The sequence below is a fragment of the Cervus canadensis genome, chromosome 4, assembly GCF_019320065.1.
Source record: "Cervus canadensis isolate Bull #8, Minnesota chromosome 4, ASM1932006v1, whole genome shotgun sequence".
In the NCBI taxonomy this organism is placed as follows: Eukaryota; Metazoa; Chordata; class Mammalia; order Artiodactyla; family Cervidae; genus Cervus; species Cervus canadensis.
This window is the reverse complement of record NC_057389.1, coordinates 40,087,148-40,113,580: the sequence shown is the minus strand read 5'-3', so window position 1 is coordinate 40,113,580 and position 26,433 is coordinate 40,087,148. Positions and strand designations below refer to the sequence as shown.

Here is a 26,433-nt window from a genome sequence, read left to right as displayed (position 1 = left end):
AGTCCCAGTCTGAGGTAAACGGTTTCTAGCTGGATGGAGTGTGACAGACAGGAGTTTGATGAATGCTGTCAAAGGGAGCCCCAGGTGAGGTGCAACACTAGAACTAGGGAGCGAGCAGTTCACCTCACCTTCCGTGCCTGAGAGATACGTCAGTATGTGGTTGAGCCACTACACAGAGTGAGAATGAGGTAAAATACGGCTAACTTAGGCAAACCTGGGGTCTGACCTCGCTCTTTAGGAGTCAGCTTCAGTACCACCCCCTCAGGAAGGTTCCCCCCAGTTCCCAAGACCATGCTGGGTCCCTCTTTATCTGTGCTCTAATCCTCTCCAATGAGCAGTCATCACACTTGGAACTAGAGAGTTTTTATGCTGCTCCTGTAAACTCTGCCATGTGGGGGGCAGGTCTGTATCTCTGTGGTCTAAGCACTGTGCTTGACACATAACAGAGAATCAAGAAATCAATGACTAAATGAAATGAAAGAGTGAGGGACATGAGTGTTTATTAAATTTTAGAAGCCAAGGCACAAGAGAACCTAACTTGAAGAATGTGGAATTAAAGGCCAAACAGCTACTCCTTTAGGTAAGTTGCCTGTGCATCAGGATCACATGGAGGCTTGTTGAAACATGGATTGTTAGACCCCAGCCCCACATCTGGGGATTCAGAATATCTGGGTGCAGACCCCGAATCTGTATGGTCACAAGCCCCTTGGTGCTGCTCATGCTGCTGGACTGGGGATCACATTTAGGGAACTTCAGCTTAGGTACTCATTTGGCACCAACATGATTATAAAAATGGATCCACATGTTGGCAGGAAATTGTTTTCAATCAGATAAATGCACTCCTTATCTTTGCAAAAAAAAAAAAAAAAATTTTTTTTTTTTTAATTTCTAGAGAGAATTCATGGACTCCCAAAGAGTAAGCACAAAAACCTAAGGATCTTCCAGATCTGGTCTAGGAGTGTTAATCCAAATAACAGTCTTTGTCCTGATTTTCTGATTAATGTATTGAGATTGAACAGACTTCTCCTTGCTTTTTTCCCCAACTATGTTTAAAATAGCAAAAAGAGTCTTTGGTCAGATTTAAGGTGAAAATTACATGACAAACCGGAAGAAGACGCATTTTTTCATTATTTCCCCCATTCAGCATTTAGCACTTCAACATTTCCCCAAAGCAGTTTGAAGGCTGGAATGGAAGTGATTAAGAAAGTGATTTTTCTGTTAAACCCCACTGCCCCTCCTTACCTCTGCATAATCAGCCACAAGGTAAAGCTCCACATACTTCATGGAGTGTAAATCTTCCCTTTTCATCTAAGGAAGAGACATAAGCACATCAGAGCTATGGAAATGGTGGACTTGACCTCATTTCAAAACACTGCTCAGAAGTGGTGGAGTTAATAAGCTGTGAACCTCATTACCAGGTTCCAGAAACAACTCAGCTATGATCATCTCGCCATCACCCTCACTACACCTTCTGCCCGCCATCTTGGTTATCACTGGAGGCTGCTCTGGGACACTGGGTCCAGCCCTTCAGTCTCCAAAAATAATGAGCTGGCTGTCCAGTGCAGACAGAACAGAGGCCAACATACTGTGAGGGAACATGCTGACAATCAAATTCCCAAAAATATTTAAACCACGTAACTCTATCTTTGGTATAAATAAATACAAACATTTTGTGCATGTGGTTAAGCGGCTATTTCAAAAAGGGAGGCATATATTTTTTTTCTCACATTTTAAAGTTTCTGAAATCAGCACCTTAGAGTATTTTAAATGAAGTAAGGTTTTCCACCAAAGCAGTTAATCTATCAAATACAAGGGTTTCTCACACTCAACAATGACTTAGACTAAAAGGAAAACACTGGGACTTCCTTGGTGGTCCAGTGGTTAAGACTCCACGCTTCCAATGCAGGGGGTGCAGGTTCAATCCCTGGTCAGGGAACTAAGATCCCACATGCTATGTGGCACAGCCAAAAAATTATTTTTAAATAAACAAAAGGAAAAAGCTATTTTCTCCTTCTTAGCCATCTTCGTTCAATTTAGATCCAAGGAAAGGGTGCTCAGAAGGGATTATCTCCTGGCTGACTCTTGTACTGAGAAACTCACCCTGCGAGGTCGCTTCTTGGTCTGGTTTGTAAACTGGGGGACCCAGTCCCTGGCGGTGGGCTCGAACCCACAGTTCCCGAGAGGCAGCTTGAGATGTTCGGATCTGTAAATACGGTGGTGGCTCTCGCTGTCAGGAAGGGGCTCGATGACATAGCTGAGGTTACTACTCACTATAATCAGTCCTCTGTCGACAAGAGAATTGGAATCTCTGGTCAAAGACTATGGTAATGGAAAAGCCCCTTGCTCGGGTCTCAGTTTCCCCATATGCAAAATGGCACAGCTGGTTTTGATCACTGCTTTTTAATCTTATTATGGGGTCGTGCACTCCCTGGTGAGAATCTGATGCAAACTTGGACCTCCTCTCCAGAGAAATGTGGACAGGAGATGTGGTGCACAGTTTCAGGGTGTGAAAGCCTACCATTGAGAAACTTGAAGGTTCTAAAAGGGCTGGAACAGGGACTGTTAATACTTGTAAAGGATGGCAGAGCTAGAATTCCAAAAAGCCGCCCAATCCCAAACATGGCATACAGCAAATCACAGGTCAAAACTTTACAGGCTGAGAAAGAGATGGTATGTTGACCATAGGAACAGTGCTGGTCTAGGGGAGAGGAGACCCAAGTTCTAATCTTAGCTCCAATATTAAATTGCCAAACGCTCTTCAACAAACTTCTTCAATCACTCTGTGCCTCAGTTTCCCCAGAGGCAAATGCCAATGTTAATTCCCTAACTTCACAGGACTCCTGGGATGATTAAATGGAAAGACAAGTATCTTTATATTTGGAAGCCAAAGCTAGAGTCATCAGCTACCAGCCCCAATTCCCCTGGATCAGCAATGCAGCTCTGTGGTGAGGTGGTGGCCACAACCAAGCATATGTGACTACTTTTTTCTCTGGGTTACAGATGCTAGCCTTGAACTCAGAATAAAGATGTACATTTGTTCATTATATTCTTTTACTCATTGAGACCTTACTCTGTGTTAGATGTAATCTAGACACAATCCTTGTCCTTGAGTAACTCACATTCCACTGGGGGACAGACAGACATTCATTCCACAAATGCTTCCTGCTATGTGTCAGGCATTGTGCTAGTTGCTAAGGATGGAGAAATAAACAGGACAGATAAGATGCCTGCCCTCATGGAGCTTAGAGTCTGAACATGGGAATAAATCATTGTAGCATGTAACAGAGAAGGCAAAAAGCTTTCCCCACCCTTAACCCTGATGGATTGGACACAGCTGCATGGAATGCTGCATCATTGAGGCTTCTGGGCCCTTTATCTGGATTCAGTGAGAAAGAGTGCCATGACTTATCATCAATCACTATCACCAATATCAATGGAAGGGACAGCAGAGGCCCATGTAGCAGGTATCTACCATCCTTGACACAAGATGAAAACTAGAGCAAGGGAGTGTGACCAGGGCCCTGGGGAAGGAAGATCCCAGCAATGAATCCCAGGAGTCCCATAGCATTTTGTGTGCTCCAAAACCTCAGCTCTATCCACCCAGAAATTTCAGAAGGTAAAGGACCTGGCAGGACCTCTCTTAGGCTGTCTCAGCTTCCATCCCCACCCTGGACCCCTCCAGATCCCCACCCAGGTTTTGCCCTTTGGGAAGAGCCTGCGAGGCTCTCAGGAGAGACAGCGCCAGGTCCTAGTCAGCAGCAGCCCTTCCTGGAATCCATCCCTGGTTGACCTCGTTCCAGTGCCAGGGAGCCTGACGACTTTCCGGCTGCCTCGCCCAGGCTGACACAGCAATCCCAAGCCAGCCCCCAGCGGGACACCTAAGGTGCTCTCTGAGCAGCTGGGGGTGGGGATAGAGCAAAGACTAAGGGTCACATCCGCTCCTGAGTCCAGACGGGAAAGGGCAGAGGGCAGAGCTGCTGCGGGCATCCTGTTCCCAAGCTATCTGCTCATCTTGGTTGACCAAGGCCCCTCCCAACCCCTCAGTTTCCCCCAAAAGCTGCAAACACTGGAAGCAAAGGGCCTGACCACAAACCAGGTGACAGCTTTGTCTGCATTCTGCTGTGGCTATGGAAATAACTCAGTGGGTGGAAAGTCCCGGTGTAGCTGACAGGGCATCGCCTGAACAAGCCTCTAGGCCAAATAGGACAGACCACACAGGATTCTGGTGCACAGTGAACAGCAATCGCGGTGGCTATAAATCACTGAGTCTGTGCCATCGACCATGCACTGCGCTAAGTATTTTACTATTCATACAAACTTCTATGATTCTTACAAATATTATCCTCATTTTACAAATGAGAAAACTAAGGCTCAGAGAGGTTAATTAACTGACCAAAGTCACACAGACAAGAAGAACCTAAGCAGCCTGGTTCTATGTCCTGGGATCTTAACCATGACCTCACACTGCCTCTGTCATAACAGCCCTGTAGAGTGGCTGTCAGTGACAAAATCAGCAACTCTCCTCTGAGGTGTGATTGGCCCTCATCCAGCTCGCTCGTCAGAAGTAAGACACCAGCTGGGAGAGGCATTGTCTACTTTTCATTTTTAGACACCATTTTGGGGAGAGTTAATTATGTGCCAGGCTTCGCAGAGTAAAGAGTCTGGAGTAAAGAGTGCCCCGCCAATGCAGGCGTTGCAGGTTCGATTACCAGATTGGGAAGATACTCTCGAGAAGGAAATGGCTACCCACTCCAGCATTCTTGCCTGGAGAATTTTCATGGGCAGAGGAGCCTGGAGGGCTCTACAGTCCATGGGGTCACAAAGAGTCAGACACGAAGGAGTGACTTAGCACACAATTATATGCCAAGGGCTCTGCATACAATTATTCTTATTTCATTCCCACATTAATGCTATAAAGCACCATCATGGGTCCCATTTTATAGATAAGGAAATTGAACCTCAACGAGATTAATTAACAAACTCTCATGGGTATTGTGTGGCCAAAAATTTAAGGTCTGGCAGAGTCTAGGCCCTACACCCTTAACCTCTGTGCTATCTGCCTCTATCAGTGAGTTTGAAATCTATGAGTCAGAGATAATAGGATAAAAGCTCCCAGAACTATCCATTAGAATACTCTACAGAATGTATTAAAAATGCCTATGTCCTAGAGACTGTCACGCAGAGTGAAGTAAGTCAGAAAGAAAAAAACAAATATTGTATATTATCGCATATATGTGGAATCTAGAAAAAAATGGTACAGATGAACCTATTTGCAAAGCAGAAATAGAGACATAGACATAGAGAACAAACATATGGACACCATGAAGGGAAAGGGGACGGTGGGATAAATTGGGAGACTGGGATAGACATACAATTATATACAACATATAAAACAGGTATCTAATGAGAACCTACGGCACAGCACAGGGGGAGGGGGGCCGGGGAATACCTGTGTCCAGGCCCAGTCTAGGAAATGCAGATTCTGTAGTCTGAGCATTTGCACTGTGAGCAAGCCCCACGCAATCCCCTGCACAGTCACACTCAGCAGCTCTGACCTGGAGCCCAGCCTCTGGAGGGTCCCGTCTTTTCACAGAGCTCCAAGCAATCCTGTTCCAGGGAGTGGGCAGGTTACCACTGGAGAAATACAAGCTCAGAGGGACCTGAGGGTCCTTGAGCAACAGGACTCTATGGCTGCTCTCCGCCCCTCCTTCATGTGGTCCCCCATACTTGTCTGTCACAGCTGCCATCCCCCTACTCCCTAGGGTGGAGAAGAGGCAGGCAGGGACCCCCGCACGTCACAGGGAAGCCAGCTCTGAGAGTGGGGGGGATCTGTGAGAACCTAGTTCCCGGGGCCTCCCCTCTCACCACCCCCAAGCCCTGCTAACCGTCCTGCCCTGAGCACGCCCCAGTCATTTCTCCTCCTAAACATCTCTGCTGATCTAATTTGTGAAATGTAAGCACTGGCAGAGATTCGCCTGGGGGGTGCTCAGGAGGGAGACTCAGGAGGCTGGGTGGCCAGGACCTCACACGCAATTCTCCACTCTGCCCGGCATCCTATTCCTCATTGTTGAGAGCTTGATACAAATGAAATTGTACAGAGGAAGCCTGGCAGGGCAGGGCAGACAGGCAGTGGATTTAACCCCTCAATGACTGCTGGACTCGCTCAAATGCATCCTTCCAGGACCTAGGTTGGAGAACAGCTTCCTGGGAATTAGTCCATTCAGAGCTAAACCTGAAGGGGACGCAGCCTTCTGAAGGCTACATCCAGAGCTTCTTATCACTCCATCACCCTTTCCTTCCCTCAAAATGTGCGAGCAAGTGAGAAGGAGGGGGTTTCAAAGGCAGCACCAAGGGGAGCCAAGAAGGCACATGGGTGAGGTGATCCCTCCGGCATGAGGGTGGGAGTCTGGGCTCAGGACAGGGGACATACCTGGATTCAAAGTCTGGCTCTGCTGTCTGCTAGCTGTGGGGCATGGTACTCAACAAGACTGCCCTCTCATAGGGCTGCTATGAAAACTGAAGTCATAGGCAGTGCTTACTAACCATTAGGGTAATATTTTAAAAGGACAGCCAATAGTCAGTGGGCATGTATTATACATCAGACTGGTTCAAGGCATCTTATCAGTAGCTATTCAACACATATGTACTGTGTGCACCCAACATGTGCCAGGGACAGTTTTAGGCACTGGGGTTGCAGCAGGCTTATATATAAAAAAAAAAAAAAAAATCCCTGCTCTCAAGGAGGCTGCACTCATCATCTAGTGTAAATCCACCAATGACGTCACTACTGTTGCTCCCATTTTACAGATGAGAAAACTAATGCGAGAGATCTGAAGCACGGCATCGGGCTTTAAAGCAGGAACTGCCTGACTCCAGAATCCACACCTGGCACAACCTGGCGCTGCCCCGTGAGGGTTTACTCAGTGCCTGACACACAGGTGGCTCGCCTCATTTGTTCTGCAGAAGGAAGGCCAGGCAGGCAAAAGGGCAGCCAGGCACAGCCTGGCTTCTTCTGTCCCGGGCAACCCGCCTCCCAAAACTGCCTCCTCTCCCCGTGGCGCAGAACTTCCGACACTGAAGGATCCTTTCCATGGTCTGGTCTACCCTCCTTTCTCAGACAAGAGGAACAAAAGCCCAGAGACACAGGAACTTGACCAAGGTCACTGAGTGAGGAGCTAGGGGCACATCCCAGGCCTCCTGTCGTCCCGGCCTCATTACTTATGGGCGGGGCCCTGACGCTACCCTCAGCCCCCCACCCAGGACCCGCTCCTGCACCCTGGGCACCATCTAGAGGGCTGAGTGAGGCTCATGGGAGGCAACAGCCTGGCCGATGTGAAGCCGGAAGGAAATGAAATCAACCAGGGAGAGGAACACTCAACAGATCACACAGCCGAGAGGTGTGAGGCGAGATCTGAAACTCAGATCGCTCGACTCTGAACTGTGAGCTCCTTCCAAGCCCTCACACACACGTTCGCACATATCCTCCTGTGCTCACTCTCAGCTTCGTACTCTCTCCCCCAGAGTCTGAGTCCGGGGAGCTGGGGTAAGGCACACTGAGTGTGGGCCCCAGAGCACTGAGGACACATCTGCTATAATCTGAGTGATGCATCAAACAGAGGACTATAGATGACCTACTGTGTGTCTCTGAAAAACTTTACATGTAAGTAAACCTGCCAGACATTAGTACGTAAGATACTATGCAACTATTAAAAGAACGGGTTTGATCTATGTGTGTCTAAGACATAATATTAAATTGAGGGAGTAAAAAAACTGACAGAATGGTATGTACAGGGTAATCTCATCTGGATTGAAGAAATCATATATATATACACGATTGCATATTTCAATTATGTATACCCCTCCAACAGTGATTACAGATGGGAAATGAGGTTGACTGAAAGGGCAGGACAGGGTAAAGAATTTTCACTTCTTTAGTTTTATGCTCTTTGTATTAACTGACTGTTTAACACACCCATTAGCTATATAATGATCACTTTTAAGGAGTATTTTCTTTACAAATAGACCGATCATTCAGGTTAAGAAAATGTTTTTACTGCAATCAATACCTCTCCTGCTGACACACAGGCAGTGAGCTGGGTAAGCTGGGGACACACACATGGGGGCACACACATGTACACACAGTGTCTACCAAAACTCACAGGTTCAGTCAAGGACCTCTCAGCCCAGTAATGCCTAGATTTCCTCACAGATAATCACTGCTCCTAACATTTCTACTTTGTGTGAATCTGCAAAGCATGTGTGCACACAAGATGCTGTGCAGGACATTGAGAAGATGAGTCCTTCATAGAAGACAGGCTTGGGGACTGTGGATACTACGCTGTTATCAGTCACTAAATCATGTCCGACTCTTTCCAATTCCATGGATTGGAGCCCGCCAGGCTCCTCTGTCCACAGAATTCTCCAGGCAAGAATACTGGAGTGGGTTGCCGTGCCCTTCTCCAGTGGATACTAAACATCCCTAAGAAATGGTGTGCCACATCTTTCCCTTGTATAGTTTGTAAGTATCCACAGCTGCCACTCAAATCTCAAAGGGGTCACTAGCCTAAACAAGATCACAAAGCATTATATCACATATCCATGTTTCTTTTTGGAAGGAGTATTTCTAAAAGGAAACACAAGAAAGTGGTTAACAATGACTACCTCTAGGGAGAGGGATTCAGGAAACAGGAAGAGACCTTTTCCACTGTACATTCTTGTATTATTTGAATTTGTTTTTACTATGATCCTGTATTACTTCTTCAGTTAAATTAGCCTAAAGTACTGCCTGGGGGAGAAGAGGGGACCCAGCAACAGCCTAGAAACTTAGCTGAATTCCTCTGGATTTGGATCATCACCCTGAGGATCCTACTTGGTATAAATCCTACCTACTTTCTCCAAATCACAAAGTGCTTGTTTCCAGGAGAGAAGCACAATTGCTATGGAGATTTTCCATTGCAGCATCACTTTATGAGCCTTGGTGGGGGGACAACGTGAGGGCTTCATGGGTTTGAAGCCTGCTGCTGCTGCAGCTGCTCCTTGTCCAGAGTCCGAATTGAGCCATCTGGCTTGCGTTTCCAGCTCTTAAATCAGTCAGGCCCACAGACACCCTTGGCTTCTTAAGGTGCGTAGCGAGAAGGCTGGGAAAATAAGGCGGGTGGACCCCACCAGAGGTAAGCATGCCAAACAGAAACACATGGATGGCTCACTCGGTTTTCCCCTGTCAGCATGGCTGTGGGAATGATTTATAAGAGGCTGGGCCAAGTTCCCACTGCTGCAGACCAAGAGGACAGAGGAAGAGGCAGAGAGAAGTGAGTTGCACCTGCATGTTCCCTTCCGTCCTCCTTGGGACAGACGTTGTTTACTTGCAGGCTGCAGGTGGCGGTGGCTGGGCCTGTAAACACCACTGGGAGTTGGCTGGGCTCAATCAGGTCACTTGAGCAGGGGATTTGGGGCCACTGTTTGGCCTCCCAGCCAAAGCTTGTTTCCTGCCTAATTCCCTCCGGCCGACTCAGCCTGAAGCCTTACAGAGGAGACGGCTCAATTTATAAACAAACACATGGGATCAGCAGCATGATGGGCCTCACATTGGCATGTGAGCCTGGGTGAGTCTCAGAATGGCTTCACTGTGGTAAGATAATAGTAATCCTGTCTACAAGCTGTAGAGTTAACACAGCACTTAGCATTGTCCACCATGCCTATCATCCATCCCCACTTTACAGACGAGAGACTGAGGGCCCAGGAAATTACTTTTATATGCCTGTCTTCCCTCCACCTGTGTAGGGCATGGGCAGAGAGCAGACACCCAATATTAAGTTGCCGAATGAAAGGAGCAATCATTAGTGTCCATCAATGGATGAATGGATAAAAAAAGGTATGGTACCTATATACAAGGGAACACTACTCAGCCATAAAAAAGAACAAAATAATGCTATTTGCAGCAACAAGGATGAACCTAGAGACTGCCATACTGAGTGAAGTAAGTCAAAGATAAACATTATGATATCACTTATATGTGGAATCTAAAGAAAAAACGGTACAAATGAACTCATTTACAAAACAGAGTCACAAATGCAGAAAACAAGTGGGGGAAGGGATAAATTGAGAGACTGGGATCGATGTATAGGTACTACTGTATATAAAACAGATGACTAGTAACTACCTACTGTACTGCACAGGGAACTCTACTCAATACTCCCTAGTAGCCTATATTGGAAAAGAAAGTAAAAAAGAGTGGATATGTGGACATGTAAAACTGATTCACTTTACTGTACAGCAGAAGCTAAACCAAAACACTGTAAATCAACTCTACTCCAATAAAAATTAATTTAAAAAAAGAAATGATTATTGACTGAATCAATCAAGAGAGAGGAAGGGTACACGTAGGAACATCTCCTTCTGGCTCATGAGAGCCAACATGTGTGTATCTTTCCAATGATGCCTTTAGTAACATCACATTGACAGCTTTGAATTGGTCATGGTGGGAATATTTTTATCACTGTATTAGCAAATGCTAAAAATAAGGGCTTTTCTTCTGTTTCTGTTTTCACAGAGCTAGTTTACTGACACACTGGGTACAGGTACTACATAGTATAGGCAATTAAAACTGAGGCAATGAGTACAGACAATTAGGTTTTTCAAATCATCATCCCTTTTCCAAAAGGAGGGGAGGGTGGGAAGAGTATAAATAAATGATATTTATTACTTCAATAGACATGTATAAATCCTACTATATGCAAAGCACCAGGGTAGGCTGGAGGACAGAAACAGATATTGAGACAGAATTCATCTTCTCAAGGGACACACATACTCAGGTATAAACTATAACTTGCACACGAGTCATCTGGGGATCCTGGTAAAGTGCAGGTTATGATCCAGTAGCTCTGGGTGGGACTTGAGATACTGCATTTGAACAAGCTCCTAAGTGATGTTGATGACGCACCTCTTTGGGCCTCACCTAAGAAGCAAGGGTCTGGGAGGTGACCAAGTGCCCGTATGTACGGGCCAGTTAACTATCTGTTAGCACAATCTATGCTCTTGTGCTATCTCAATGTGCAATCCTCACAATATAACAGAGGTCTAGTTCCCTTACCCACATTTTACAAGTGACACAGCTGGTCAACTGCTATTGGCTCAAAGCCATGTTGTCTGGCTCAGAGAATGAAGTCACTCTCTTTCCAACATGCCTCTAGATGGAACTTTTCACATTTCCTGTCCTGAAGATTATCCTTGCTCCTCCCTTCTCTTCCTGCTCTTTTCACTAGCTGCCCATTTCCCTTTTTACTGCTTATAAGCATTTCTACTGGAGAAGAACAAAGGAGAAGTGGGAATAAATGCTCCAACTCATCAATTTCAAGTGTACGAACCATGTCCTTCATGTCCGGTATTTTGGTGCTTTGACATCTGGGACCTTGCCCCTGCCCCCAGGGTTAGCCAGTTCCCTGAGACAGAACTCACCAGTGAGCACAGCATGCTGTTCCAATGGGGCTCTCATTCTCTGGGCCACCACCCTCTTGCCTGTTCACCCCAGGGCCAGGTACCAGGCACCTAGGGACAGCCCCATGCCTCAGATCCCACTGAAACTATTCAAATTAACCAATCCTAAGCCCACTTACCCCACCTTGCCTGTTCTCTTCCACAGAAACCATAATAAAGACTTGCCCATATTCCCTCTCCCCCTCTGCCTCCTGAGTGACCCTTGTGCCCCCCACCAAGCATGGCATGACCGGTCCTCTTGGGATCTGGAGTATAACCATCTTTCTAATGGCAGTTGTCTAATACTCTGTTGGCTTCCACATACCCAAATAATAATAAAACCTCAAGTTCCCCAGGAAAGAGTATCTCAATCCCAGTTAATTTGTGGGTTATTTTTATCATCATCATGAAGGATTATCATTTCCGTTATCCCTCCCGAGCTCAGCCTTTCTCAGAGCTGGTTTGCACACATTCTCTATGGACAGCTTCTCAAAGTCCCTGCCCAAGGCCAGCCCCACTTGTCCTAAACATTCCATTCTTGGGGCCTCTTACCTCATTCCCCGGCAGGTGCTGAGCGTGACACTGGACTGCTCCGCCTTCCTCACTGTCCCGTGGTAAAAGCAGTGATCCTAGCAAGGAGAGAGTGGCGGTCAGACCACAGGACACTGACAAGTCAGCCATGCCGGCATCCTGAGACAGTCAGGGACGATCGTACATCTACCATAACCTTAGATCTGCAAAGAGCTTCCCCAGCCACTGTTTTATTTGATCCTCATGATATTCCTGGGAGGAGGGACAGGGCAGATGCCATCATCCCCACTGAACCAATGAAGAAGCCGAGGCTCAGAGGAGCAAAGGGATTTGCTGAAGGTCTCTCTGCTGGTTGGAGAAGCCAGGATTTCAGATCTCTTTCTAAGACATGACGCTGGTCACAGGAAACACTGGCTTCTGAAAAGCTTGCCTCACCACTGGAGTCACCTCTGTGACCAGCCTCCATGAGAGCTGAACTGTGTCCCCACCAAAATTCAGGTCTACCCACTCTGCATTTCCAGTGTGGGGGGTACAGGTTTGATCCCTGTCAGGGAACTAAGATCCCACAGGCCATGTGGTACGGACAAAAAAAATTCATGTCTACTCAAAACCTCAGAATGTGATGCTACTTGGAACAGAGTCTTTGCAGATATAACTAAATCAAGATGAGGCAATACTGGACAAGTATCCATATAAAAAGAGAAAAGGACACTGATACACACACACCAAGAAGAAGGCCATTTGAAGGTAGAGGCAGAGATTAGAGTGATGAAACTAGAAGCCAAGGGGGTACCAAGGATGGCCAGGAGCCACTAGAAGCTGCAAGAGGCTACGAAGGATCCTTCCCTAGAGACTACAGTGAGAGCATGGCCTTGGTTTTGAACTTCTAGCCTTCAGAGATGTGAACGAACACATTTCTAATTGTCTTAAACCTCCAAGTTTACAGTACTTCGCTGCAGCGGCCCCAGGAAACTGATCTATCACCCACCTTCCTTGCCTCCCTTGAATCCCCCGCGCACCTGGACCCGACCTGATTTTGCACCTGTGTCCATGGGCACTTGCAGGCCTGCTGCTGCGCTCCCACCAGGGCATATGTCACGGCCATCTGGGCTTCCCAACCCAGCTGGATTCCTCCTGGCTACACACTGCGATGTGCCAGGCCTGGAGCGAGGCCCTAAGACACCACAGTGAGAAGAGTCCAAACTTCATAGGACTTAGCATCTTGTGAGAGCCAGTTGTAGTTTACAAGTCATACCAAGATATAAATCATAAAGAATGGCTTGAAATAAAGTTTGAGGTGTCAGCAGAGTGTTTGGTAAGTAGGGTAGCCAGAGTATTTATGAGGCAAAGCAGGACTCTGCTGAGAGTGATAAAGCGCTAAACCAGACAGACAGACACAAACCAGGGCTATCCTCAGCAGACCTATGGGTGATAACAAGGGACACATTCCTATAAACTTCGTCCCAAATAGGTCAAAAGAGATAAGTTGGAGCAAAGAGAAAAAAGGTAAAATCCCCAGAGCACAGTCTGGTTCTAAGGTCTTAAAAAGGATGTAAACTATGCAGTTGCAGACACGGAAGCCTTATCTTTCCCCACCAACGTCCTGTGAGCAGGGCCAATCGGGAATGTCTGGCATTCGCCCACTTAACAGTCTGAGTGAGCCATCACCAGGACCACACTTGACTGCGGTTGTTCCCTGGTCCCCAGCAGGCAGGCATGTGAACCAGGAGACAGTTAAGTAAGCCATTTGTCTACATTCTCTGGTTCCAGTACCAACCAGCTCTAGGCGTGACTGCAGTGTAACAAGCTTTAAATATATAAAGGGTCTTCACACACATCACCACATGACATAATAACGCCTGCCATTTACTGTTATTAACAACAAGAGCTAACATCTACCCAGCTCCTGCTCCTGGATAAACAACTTACAGAGATTTTTTTTTTTCCCCTTTAATTCTGATCATAGTCTTATGAGGTAGACACTCTTATTCTCATTCTCATAAAGTTGGAGAGGTTTCAAGTCATTCACAGGGCCACAGTGCAAAGTGGAGATGCAAACCCCAGCAGCCTGACTTCAGGCTCCACAGTCGGCCTATCTTAGCAAAAGCAGACCCAGCAAAGTACATGGGCTTAATTTGTCAAAGCTCTATTATTGGGACTTCCCTGGAGATCCAGTGGCTAAGACTCCATACTCCCAAGGCAGGGGTGCTGGGGTTCAATATCTGGTCAGGGAACTAGATCCCATATGCTGCAGCTAAGAGTTTCCATGTTGCAACTAAGACCCAGCACAGTCAAATAAATATTAAAAAAAAAAAAGAAGAAAAAGCTCTATTATCTTCCAACACTGACCCAGACTGAGGTGTTAGTCTAAGCCTTGCTGCTCACTGACAGCAAGCAAAAAGGCATGCTCCTTTTTCCCATCTCCTCTCAATTTCCTCATCTGTAAAATGTAGTGTTGGAAGAGATGTTTATAAATTCCCATAAAAATCAGTGATTCATCTTACCCTTCCATATCCCTGAGAGTCATATCTTAGCATATCCAATTTTCAGATGAGGAAACTCAATGTTAATATGGCTGAAAGGGTTTTTCAGGTCACACGGCTGGTTAAAGCCAAGACTAAAACCCTGGCTTCAGACCCCAAACTCTGCAACTTGTTCTACTGGAACACACTCACAGACCATTCCCCCAGTGACCTGACCTAGATCAGGGCTGGAACCCACGGGCCTGGCAATGAGCAGGATCAGGTTCCCAGAACTCCCACTACCCCCAGCCAAGTTTTGTGGGAGAGTGTGGTCCATAACACTTGGGTCAACTGAAGCTAAGTGGTTTATTCCATTCCCATTTCTCTTTGAGTCTTCAGCTCCCAAATAAGAATGCTGACTTCAAGTCCCTGGTGCTGGGTGTGGGCTTTGCAAGAGCCCAGGAGGAGGGGATGTACTGAACAAGAAAACAGAGTCACCCCTACTTTAGCTGGGATGCACCCTGGTCAACAATAGCTTTGGGAAGGAGGGGCTGTCTGGGAGGGAGGGGAAGTTCTCTCACTGCCCTCTGTTTCTCAAAGGCCCTCACAAGATCTCTGCCCAATCCTGAGAGCACAAAGAACAAGTACATGAACACAACAGCCATGAAGTCATCGCATTCCTTCTCAGTTTCTCGGCCTGAGGGGGCCACCCTGAGGGGGCTTTCATAGCAGGAAGCATGAGCTCATGGCAGACTCATGCACTGAGACCCATTCTTCGGCTCTGGGTACAGAAGTGCAGGAGCCCAACCCAGAGGAGGGTGCTTTGTGAGGTCATAATGGCGAGGGGTTTCCGAGGCTTGTCCATCCCCTCCCACCTCGCTGGGGACAGAGAACCAAAGTCTGAAAGGAGGAAGAAGTTTCAACCAGGGGCCGTGAAAAAGGTGTGGAGCCACAGCTGGCCAGCTCCCCCAGACATGAAAGGACATGGGCTACTTTGCTGCAGGCACTGGCCACTCGCTCCCCATCCAGGAAGGTCTGTGAAGAAGGCAGCACTGATCCTCACATCCAAAGGTCCAACATAGCCCCGCAAATACCTACTGACTACACAGACCCCATCGAAAAATAACTGTCCTGTGTCCCTCTCCTCACTCGAGGGCAATCTGATCAACTCATCTGTGCTGTTAACAACTGACAGTGGCTGTCATCATCTTTTAGCCTATTCTAAAGGCTGGCAGGGCTATTTTAAAGATGGGGTCATGTGGGAATCTCGGATTCCACAGGAAGCTGTTGGAGGGGCACTGAGGCACTGTTCTGCCTACACAGCACACCTCCCAGATCTACACCCATGAAAGCCCATGATGCCCGACCCCAAAGGAAAAAGACACTGCTCCTCCTGCCTGCATCCATCTTCCCTTCTCCTTCACCCCTGCTCTTTGGCATAGAGTCTGAGAGTGCTAAGTCACTTCAGTTGTGTCTGACTCTCTGTGACCTTACAGACTGTAGCCTGCCAGGCTCCTCTATCCATGGGACTCTCCAGGCAAGAATAGAGTCTGAGAAGGATCACTCAAATCTGGAATTTCTCAACTTGGGCACCACTGACATTTGAGACAGGATAACTGCTGTGGAGGGATGCCTGTGCACTGGAGGATAACTGGCACACCCTGGCCCCTCCCACCAGACAGTAGCAGCCACCTCCCAGTCATGACAATCCAAACTATCTCCACACATTGCCAAGCCTCCCCTCCTTTGTTGGCTAAGATAGTCAAAGAAACAAATAGAACATTTTAGTTTATTTTGCACCTGATCAAAATTGGTATAAATCATCATGAAGCATATTTTCCTTGCTTTATTATGTTAGTTACCAACAAATTCAACAAAGGTTTTAAGAAATGACTTAAACCAAAATCACTCCTAATTGAGAACCACCACTCTAATCCTACAAATTCTAACAGGTCACCTGTAGGAAAAGCTAGCAAATCATGAAATGTGTGTGATTCATGAGCTTAAATGTCCACCAGTGACCAAATGGCATGATGAAGCAAACTAAAAGACTAAAACTGAAAGACCAGCTTTTAAATGACAAATCTTTGTGCAAGGGACTTCCCTGGTGGCCCAGAGGTTAAGAGTTCATCTCTCATTGCAGGGGCTGTGGGTTCGATCCCTGGTGCGGGACCTAAGATGCTACCTGTGGTTGCTGTTTAGTTGCTAAGTCATGGCCCACTCTTTTGCAAGCCCATGGACTGCAGCCCACCAGGCTCCTCTGTCCATGGGAATGCCCAGGCAAGAATACTGGTGTGGGCTGCTATTTCCTCCTCCAGGGGATCTTTCCAGACCAGCGATCAAACCCTTGTCTCCTGCATTGCAGGTGGAATCTTTACTGCTGGGCCACCAGGGAAGCCTAAGATCCTGCATAACGGGCAGTAACTAACCCACACACCACAACTAGAGAGCCCGAACACTGCTACTAAGACCCAACACAGCCAAAAATAAATGAATTAAAAAAATTTTTTTTCTTAAATTTCTGTGCTAACAGTCAGAGTCAATTTTGAGGGAGAAAAATAGCCAATATGAAAACAGCAGCAAAATAAGAAAATCTTCACATCCTAAACTCACACTGACAAAGCAGACCACAAAACTTTACCCACTCATATGAAAAAGCAACTAACACCTGACTGGGTGAAACAACAGCAAATCATTTCTTTTACTTAGATTTTTGTTAGGATGTGGGTAATTCAGTGATTTGTATCAATTTTAATCAGATGCAACAAGCTTAAAATATGGTTTATTTCACATTTTTAGCCAGCAAAGCATTATGAATCCATGAAACAACAAATTCATATGTTGTTTTTCCTGCTCATTCCCTGGATCTCAGTCAGGGAAAACAGTTCCTTCAGAGGAGACATTGTCTTCACTGAGCTTCTCTCCTGGCTTCCTAGGGGTGGGGTTGGGACAGGGAAGCTGCCTGGGAGATATGTGTTGATCTGAACTTACCTCGGATTTCAGGGTGGTGGTTTGAGCATCGCCACTTGGAGTATAACGAGTTTCTGTGTAGGCTGGAGCAAAAAGGTGCCTGAATAGAATAAAAAAAGACATTTGTCTCCTTAGAAGATAGACTTTACCCTCCTGGGAACAGTAGCCAGGGAGTCTAACTGAACTTGGTAGAACCACCCCCCAGGGATCTCCATGCAAAAGGAACAGGGCAGCCTTATGGAAGGGCTTAAGGAATAAAAAGAAAAACAGAATGAAGGTTGTTATGAATTTTGTGTTCACTGGGATCATCACTTAATCCAGCCACAACCAGATGCTGCTGACCACCAAAGCAGTGATATTAGATCTTAATTTGTTCTGGGTCCTGGGAAGATCATATGCAAACACACTCACAGAATTTCCCAGGGTCTATGGACCCTACTGTATACCTTAATTGATTATTTTTCCAGCACATCCACTAACTTTTGGTATCAGCACAGCAACCATTCTTTAAGGGAATCCCTCCTCCCTGTTGCAGGTTTTGTTAAGACTGACAATCACGGTATCCTACCTAGCCTTGGCCCATTGTGCAAGCCAAGCCAATGGAGTAATGCTGCAAGAACGTAACAGATGGGAGCTATTTATCTGCTCCTTTGTTCCTGCTGCAAGGATTCTGGAAGTTTCCTTTGCCCATCTTTTATGAGACCTAATGGTTCAGATTTCCTGAGTCCTGGTTCTGTGTGTTACCTTTTCAATATTTCTTTTTTTTCCTTTCTAAAACTTGATGTTGGTTTCTCTCCTGTTACAGACCTCTAGAAGTTGAGGTTAAGAATCCCTCGTCCAAGGCAAGGTGACCCGAAATAAGGCTTTTAGAGAATTTCTCTGAAAGTTAAAAGAGAAATAAAAATGCCAAATGGATTCTTCAACTACTTCAGCCACATTAAAAGCAGACTGAATCTAAAGAAAATCGTGGTCAGGAAGCAAAATGGTTTTTAATGGAAGGCATCATTAAAAACTGGAGTCTAACAAAAAAGAATTAAGTGGATCTATATCTTTTACTATGGAAAGATGTTTAAAATGGAGCCAGATAAAGAAAAATTTCAGGAAAGTATGTACTTTTAAAATCCCTTTAAATGAAAAAGTAATAGCAGTATACACTAGGGCATGCATTGACAATAGCTGGAGAAGGACACGCCTATCAGTAGTGGTAGTGATCTCAGGGGATTACAGAAGATGTTCACAATGTAAGCTGTATATTTCTGAAAAACTGGCTGATTAAAAAAAATAATTATCATGTATTTATTTTGAAAACGGAAAATCTAATTTGAAACTGCCTTTTAAAAAAAGAAAAAAATACAAGCTGAGGCCAGCAGAGAAAGCCAAAGGAATCCGCAGGGACCACCCTGGTTTTGTAAGAGGTGACATTTCCCACAAGACAGGGTCACTGAAGAGGGTTTCTAGGGTCACTCCAGAGTCACTTCCAGCTCTAAGTTCTGGGACTCCAGACTCTCAGATTCCCCTCCGCCCACAGAGCACAGTCAGAAGGCAAATGCCACAAGGATCTTCTCCTGCATGATATCAAGCCCTTCAACATCCAGCCTTGAACAAGAAAAGAAACTCAATAGGGAGATGTAAAAACAAAGCAAAGCAGAAAACCTAGTTTGTGTAGAGAAACTCCAATTCACATGGCAAGTTTGGGTCAGTAGCTAAATTGCCAGATTCTTTCTTCCTCGTTCTCTTTAACATCTAACCAGCCAAGGATCTAAGGGAAGAGTCACTTATTTGTCTGAAGGAGATAAACTCTAAGCCCCAGGAGGGCAGAGGCCAAGCTGTTTGCTCACCAGTATATATTGAGGCTTAACATTTACTCAAAGGAAGGATGTGTTAGCTAATTACTGAATGAATGAATGAGTGAATGAAGGAGGTAGTCACTGAGCAAGCTAGGAGCTTAGGGCATGGTGTGGAATCTGAGACTAAGCTTCAGCCCCTGCTCTGACATTTATTATCTCTATAGCCAGGAGGGAGTTACTTTACCTCTCTGAACCTCTGTTTCCTCTTCTGCAAAAACCTTTCTGCTCAACAGAGTTGTCATCAGAGTAAAATGACATAATGCATGAAAAGAGCTTAAAATCAGGCCTGGCTCAGAGTGGAGCTCAGGAAACGTTAGGCGATTATCACAATTGCTTTCAACGGGGATTGTGATGGGAAGAACCGAGAAAAACTGGCGGAATTTACCTATTTCCTTCCAACTCCCCCCAGCCATTAACTCCCCAGTATATCACTTGAAAGAGGCGAGAAAACAATGAGCTCATTCCTGCAGCCCATTTCTGTGGTCTACTTTCACAGACTGCATAATGGACAGCCAGTCAGGAGTTCAGAATCTAATGGTTGATCCCGGGTGCCAGACTTGACTGTTTCCACAGTAAGTGCACTCCTGGAAACACATCCTCAGCCCCTTCTGCATCTTGGGAGTTGGGGGGTGGGGTGGAATATTCATCTAGTAACACCAGGATGATCCAAAAAAGAGAGCAATCCAGACAACCTCAGAGGAGTCCAAATGCTTGTCGGTTCTCAGCCACACGTCCTCAGAAGGGTGAGCATCTTTCTACACCTTCTTGTTCTGAGGTTCTGCCTCTGTCACTCATAGCCTCAGCATTGAGAGAGACCTCAAGAATCATTAAGCCACACTCGCTAGACTATGTGTTCCTTGAGAGCAGGGAGCACACGGCTGCCTTGTTCAAGGCTTCTCCTCAGCTCCTAGCACCAGGCAGGTTTATTCTGTGAAAAAGTGGATGAATGGATAAATGAACAAACGAATGAATCCTGTACCTTGTGTAGGGATCTGCCAAATGGCCATCCTGCACTGGACGTCTCCAGACCACCCACTCCATTCCTGACCACATACAGTAGTTAGAGAAAGTTGTTACACTGAACCCTTTCTCTGTAATCTGTACCCACCGGCCTCATTCTGTCTTCTGAGTCTACATGAAACAATTCTTCCACCTAACTGCCCTTTTCAGGATCAGCAGCATCCACATCACCTAGGAACTAGTTTAAATGCAGATTGTTAAAAAAAAAAAAACCAACCAAAAAACAATGCAGATTGCCCGACCTCATCCCAGATGGCCTGAAGAACACAGAAACTGATACTGCAGCCCAATCATCTGTTGTAATAACTCTTCGAATGATTCTCATGCAGAACCACTACCCTAGACCACAAGTTCTCAACATATTTTTAAGGCAGACAAACTTCAGAGATATCCACCTGTATCACCTTTCTGCATCCATCGCACCCTGTATCTTTCTGAGCTAAAGAAACCCCGAAAAGTTGCCATCAAAATAGCTCATGTGTATTTATTTAAGTGTGAAGTCATTTCACCTTCACAATACACCTATGAGGACACTGCGACCTCAAGACCTGTAACTTGTCCAAGCTGTCACAGCACAGCATCAGAGGCAGGTTTCAAAGCCAAGTCTGTTAGACCAGACCACTTTTTAAAAAGTTGTCTGCTCTGTCTCTATTAGAAGTGATAGCTGAGTGATAGTTGCTCAGTCATGCCTGACTCTTTGCAACCCCATGAACTCCTCTGTCCATGGAATTCTCCAGGCAAGAGTACCGGAGTGGGTTGCCATTTCCTTCTCCAGGGAAGGAAAAAGCATATTAGAAGGCAGAAGCATAAAACGAAACCATTGTCAGCAGTAGTTCAAGGCACAATTTCATGGTGACGACAGCAGCTTTGAGAACATGTGATGCCACAAAAAGGAGGCTCCTGGCTCTTAGATGTGAGAATATATGCAGAGAAGAGAAAAGGGGTAGCAAAGCACGGGGCAAGATAAAGAGGATGGACATGTAAGGACTTCAGCGCTACTTCAGTTGCTTTTTTTTTTAAATAACCCTTTCCCCAAATGAGGTTGTAATATTAGCCAGGAAGGTTGTCCTTCCTTCTAGAAGCAAAAGGAAGTGTCATGTTTCATCACCACCATCTGTGCAATTGTACTGATTCATAAAACCCTGCTTTAAATGTTCCCCAGTGCCCTCAAGCTAGGTCCATGTATGTCCCCATGCCCAGGAGGTGCCTTGGCACTGCGCTAAGCACCAAAGACAAGCCTCTCAGAGACGGGGCCGCAGAGCCCCTGAGCAGCCCAGCTCAGCCCAGCCCAGCCGTCCCTTCTCCAACCACATCTTGTTCTCATCTCCTCTCTGACAAGGGGCTGGCTCAGCAGATCTGCAGGAAGCCGTCTCTCACCACTGGAGTGTATTAGGTTTTTCAGGAAACAAGTTGTGAGTGATGTGCGTCCAGGAAGAGAGGACTGTCCAAGATTTCCCACCCAGCCCCCTCCTTTTTCTGGCTTTGATGGAAAAGCAGTTTCTGAAGAAGTGCCTCCCACCCGTGCCCTCGGGGCTCACAAGCCCATCGGCAGGCAGAGATCACACACCATCCCAAGGCTCACTGCAGTGCTCACTTTGGGAGAAACCCTGGCCGCCCTGGCCCCAAAGTCCACAAGCCATCTCCTGACTCTTTGCACCTCCTAAAACCCAACTAGGAAAATAAACTGTCCTCCAACTACTGGACATAAATTTAAGGTCACTCTCCAGAGAAGGACAACAGAATTGCCCGTGGTGGCCTGGAAACTGTACACTCGGCCAGACCCCAAACACACTGCAGTTGCAACAGCCCTGACTCACCTTTTCCAAGGCTCACAGCCCTCAAATCCAGAACTGTCCCTTTAATGATTATGTGTTATTGTTTAGTCGCTAAGTTGTATAGACTCTTTGCGACCCTATGGACTGCAGCCCGCCAGGCTCCTCTGTCCATGGGATTCTCTCCATGGGATTCTCCCAGCAAGAATACTGGAGTGGGTAGCCTTCTCCAGGGAATCTTCCCCACCAAGGGATCAAACTTTCACATTGCCTGCTTGGCAGGCAGATTCTTTACCACTGAGCCACCAGGGAAGCCCTTAAGGGCTATGGACTTGTCAGAACAATTTCAAATGCTTCTCTAAGTTTCTCTAAAACTCCTTCTGGGTAAAGAGAAGTGACAAGACTAAAACAAATTTGCAAAACATCTTCCTGAGTTCAATCCCCCTACCCTGCTGCTACAGATAAGCAAATCAGTGAAGACAAAATGATAACAATTTCCAAACTACCTTGAAAAACAACCTACCCAGACAAGCTCAGCATAAACAAACATTACTCTGCTCATCCCAGTAGCTGTTTTTACTGACACCTCCTTCTCCTTCTCCCAGGTCTTGTTTCGTATCTGGCTCTTTCAAGAGCATTGGGGCACTTACACACTGGTGATGCTTGGGAGGTAAGCTGTGCTGGTCCCGCTTCTCCTCTCTGGGGGAGCTGCACCCTTACCCCGTCCACCTGTGGTCCTAGTAACACAGGCTCTTTCATTTCTCACTCATATTCCTAATGCGGTCATTATGGGACTCGCCACAGTAATACAACACCCGGAAATGCTGTGGAAAAATATAAAACCCCAGGCCCCACTGCGAATTTAAGTCTCTAGAGAAGGACTCAGAAATCTATCTTTTTAATAGTTTTTCCAGGTGATGCTTTTTCAGGCTCTGGGAATTCTACTCCATTGTACCAATTTTAACATTCTTAATTCTTTTTCTCATTTCTAGCCTCCTAAAGCACCCTCTCAAAATCTAAAGATGACACCAGCCCAACCTAGAGGGCAAGTCCAGGGCCCAGAGAGGTTTGGTTTCAGTACCAGCTGCACTCTCCAGTTGTCATTTCAAACCCTGAAAATGAGGCAAAAGATCACGGTGGTGCCTTTCAATGTTATACAAGAGCACTGACAAACTGCAGGCTCTGAGAAGCCTGACTGAGGTTCTTTGGACTCCGTCGGGGGGAATGTAGCTTTGAAAGACTATTTACAATTAATTAAGGCAGCTCTTGTAAAACCCTGTAAGATTAGATGTTAACTTGTAAAAACTTAATAAGATACAACATCGATGCAAAGGATTTCCACCTAACAGAAAAGATAACCTGCAAGGTTATGATTTTATTGCCCCAGGATATTAACCAATTTTATATGTAATTTAGCAATGTTATCTCAGCATTCTCTGTCCACTATTGAAATGTATATGTATATATACACATACACATATATATGTTTCCCTTATCTATCCAATTTTTAAACCAGTTTTATCATTTTGTTGGTTCCCTCATTAATTAGATAAGAAAAACTTAGACAAATACTCACTATTTAGTGAAAAAGAGAACTGTTTTCACTTGAGCCACCTAAATTCTGTTTCCTAGACTGCAAATAAACAATGTGATAATTATGCTCTCATAGCCCCACTGAGAGGATCAACTGAGAAAATACATTCAAAATATTAGCTATGACATTTTTAAGTCCTGTGATTTTGGACAAATTAGTTAGCCACTCTGAGTCTCAGTTTTCTCATCTATAAAATGGGGGAATAATAGAATCTACTTCATAGACTTGTTATACAAAGTCAGAAAAGTATCTATGAATATCTGTTAAATAAAATGAATAAAAGCAAAAGAACTCTTTGCAAAATATAAAGTATTTGTTTCTACAAATATTATTGCCAACATTTTCTCCAGGACTAGCTATGTGCGCATGGGCTTCCCAGGTGGTGCAGTTGGTAAAGAATTCGCCTGCCAATGCAGGAGATGCAGGAGACCTGGGTTCAATCCCTGGATTGGGAAGATCTAGAGAAGGAAAGGGCAACCCACTCCAGTATTCTTGCCTGGACAGAGGAGCCCGGTGGGCTACAGTCCATGAGGTCACGAAGAGTCGAACACAAGTGACTGAGTGCACACACACATCTATGTGCACATGGGGTAAAACTAGGTAATTTTCAAACCAAGACAACGGGTTTCTGAGGTCTTAATACTAGTCTCTCGCTGTTTGGGTATGTTTGGAAATTTCCATATTCATATTTAACTAGAGAGGTAATACTAAGCACGTCACAAGCTCCTCAGCCTCAGTTTCCCTTTCTCTCAAATGGAAATGGTAATACCCAGGACAGGCAGACATTGGGAAGAGCTTTCGAAAACCAGAGAGTGATATTCTAGTATAATAGCTAGTGTCCATATTTGGGACAAAATAACAGATTCAGTAAGTAGTGTTTAGTTGTCTTTCGTTTTCAAAGAGCAAGAAAGAAAAGGGGAGGAGAGAGCTTGATCTGTCTCAAAACCAAGACTTCCAAAGCAGTGCTCATTTCACCTCTGACTCCAAAGGAATGGAAACAAAGCAACATGCCAAAGGCAAGGACCTAGAGCCAAATAAGGGGCCCACGGGCAGAGGCACTCCTTGGGCAGAGGCATTTCTCTTTGAGGGACCAGAAAACCAAGGAAGGGGGGTCTTCAAAAGTTGCTTCTGATATAAAGAGTAGATCTCTACTGCAATCACTCACTTGGATCAAGCATCGTGGCTGCCAGAGGGCCAGCTCCAGAAGCAGTGACACAAAGCAAGATGGTGCCACCCACAAGCCTGGCATAAAGCCAAAGCATGTTGTCTTTCCTTCTATTAAGGAAGTGTCCAAACAATGCCTTAAATCAACACTGCTTTTCACAGACCACATCTCATTACATCTTCTCCCAGTCCCTACAAGACCTGGCACCCTTCCGACCAGCTCCTGGTCCTGTGTTTGGCTTTGTGTTGTTGACCGAAGGATGTTTGGATGAGCACTGTTTACTCCTTTGGCCAGCAGGGCCTTCATTTAATCCTCTTCAGGCCTCACTCTTGGCTGCCTCCATGATGAATAACCTGTCTGTGCAAACAGGGCTGACCTCTTGGGATGGGGATGCTTAACTGTCAGGTACCTAAGAGGCCTGCAGAATGGCTCATCCAAGAAGAGTTTATAAGTTTGTTTTGCAATGTCCTGTAAAGTACCCATATAGGCACTTATGAACTGGATAAGAAGAGTTCGGGGAAATGGGGTACTACTCAGAAGTTTACTACTTCTGAGAAAGCTAAAAAAAAAAAGTGACTAACGCACTAGCAAACAGTTTCTGGTAAACAACCACAGTTATCAAATTAACCCGAAGGAAGAGTCAATGCAAGAGGCAATGGTTAAACTGTATAGTAAACTTTGGGGATAAGACACGGGGCAAGTGAAGAAAAGAAACCTCTAAGACCACAGGACCTTTGAAAATATGCTTAGAAAAAGGGAGTAGGTAGGACAACCCATGAATAAAAGCAAACAAACAAAAAGTGAAAACCACAAACGAACCTGCCCTAAATGTGGGTTCCTGGTCCCTTTAAAGCTCTGATTAAATACCCTAGTAACTTTGATAAACTTTGCCCAGTGTTTTTCAGCATGCTAAAGGACAAATCATAGCAAATGCACACATCAAGAAGATTTGAAAAGTCTTCCAATTCCAAGATCACAGTGGACATGTGTCATCCTGGACTGCCCAGTATCTCTGCCACTTTCCTGGGAAAATAGTGCCAAGTTTGCATTTAGAGAAATAGTCCCCTCTTGCTGCATGCTCAGTTGGGTCACATGGAGTTAGTCATAACAAACTAGGACAATCAGGTCTCATTTCATTGAATTTCAAGATGAGTGACACCTGGTGAAAACGACTGGACCTGAAACACACCATTGGTGGCACCAGAAGAGAGCACCTGACTTCCTAGACCCTGTCATTTTCAAGCCTTATTTCTTCAGCTTTTCCCTCACTCTATTGCTTCACACCCTTCTCATAAAGCAGTTTTTTAGAGAGGAGGGGGATTGGTGAATAAACTTCAGACAGCAACAAAAAAAATCTTTATGTATATAATCAGGCTCTCTGTTCAGTGCTTCCCCCCACCCCACCCTCTACTCTTACCAATGTAGAATTTGAAAAAGAACAAAAGCAACCTACCAACATCACACAATTGTATTTTGCTTCAAAACCCATCAGTCTAAATAAAGTTAGCTAATCATCAGCAGTAAATAATCCAAGAGTTGGGCTATCCAGACACTGCCAGGAGGCAGAGAGGAAGGATGTTCATGAAATCTCATCAATGAA

At 45.6% G+C, this 26,433-nt stretch overlaps 1 protein-coding gene across 1 annotated transcript in view; it reads right to left on the bottom strand.

Annotated features, from left to right (window-relative positions):
* ADAM19 (ADAM metallopeptidase domain 19) overlaps positions 1-26,433 on the bottom strand; it is an 86,139-nt gene that overhangs the window by 35,034 nt on the left and 24,672 nt on the right. Inside the window, exons 4-7 of the mRNA XM_043464852.1 lie at positions 17,457-17,535; positions 12,025-12,101; positions 2,101-2,284; positions 1,243-1,308 (exon numbers count right to left, since the gene is read on the bottom strand). Coding sequence (XP_043320787.1) covers positions 1,243-1,308; positions 2,101-2,284; positions 12,025-12,101; positions 17,457-17,535 — 406 coding nt within the window. The remainder of the gene's footprint in view (positions 1-1,242; positions 1,309-2,100; positions 2,285-12,024; positions 12,102-17,456; positions 17,536-26,433) is intronic.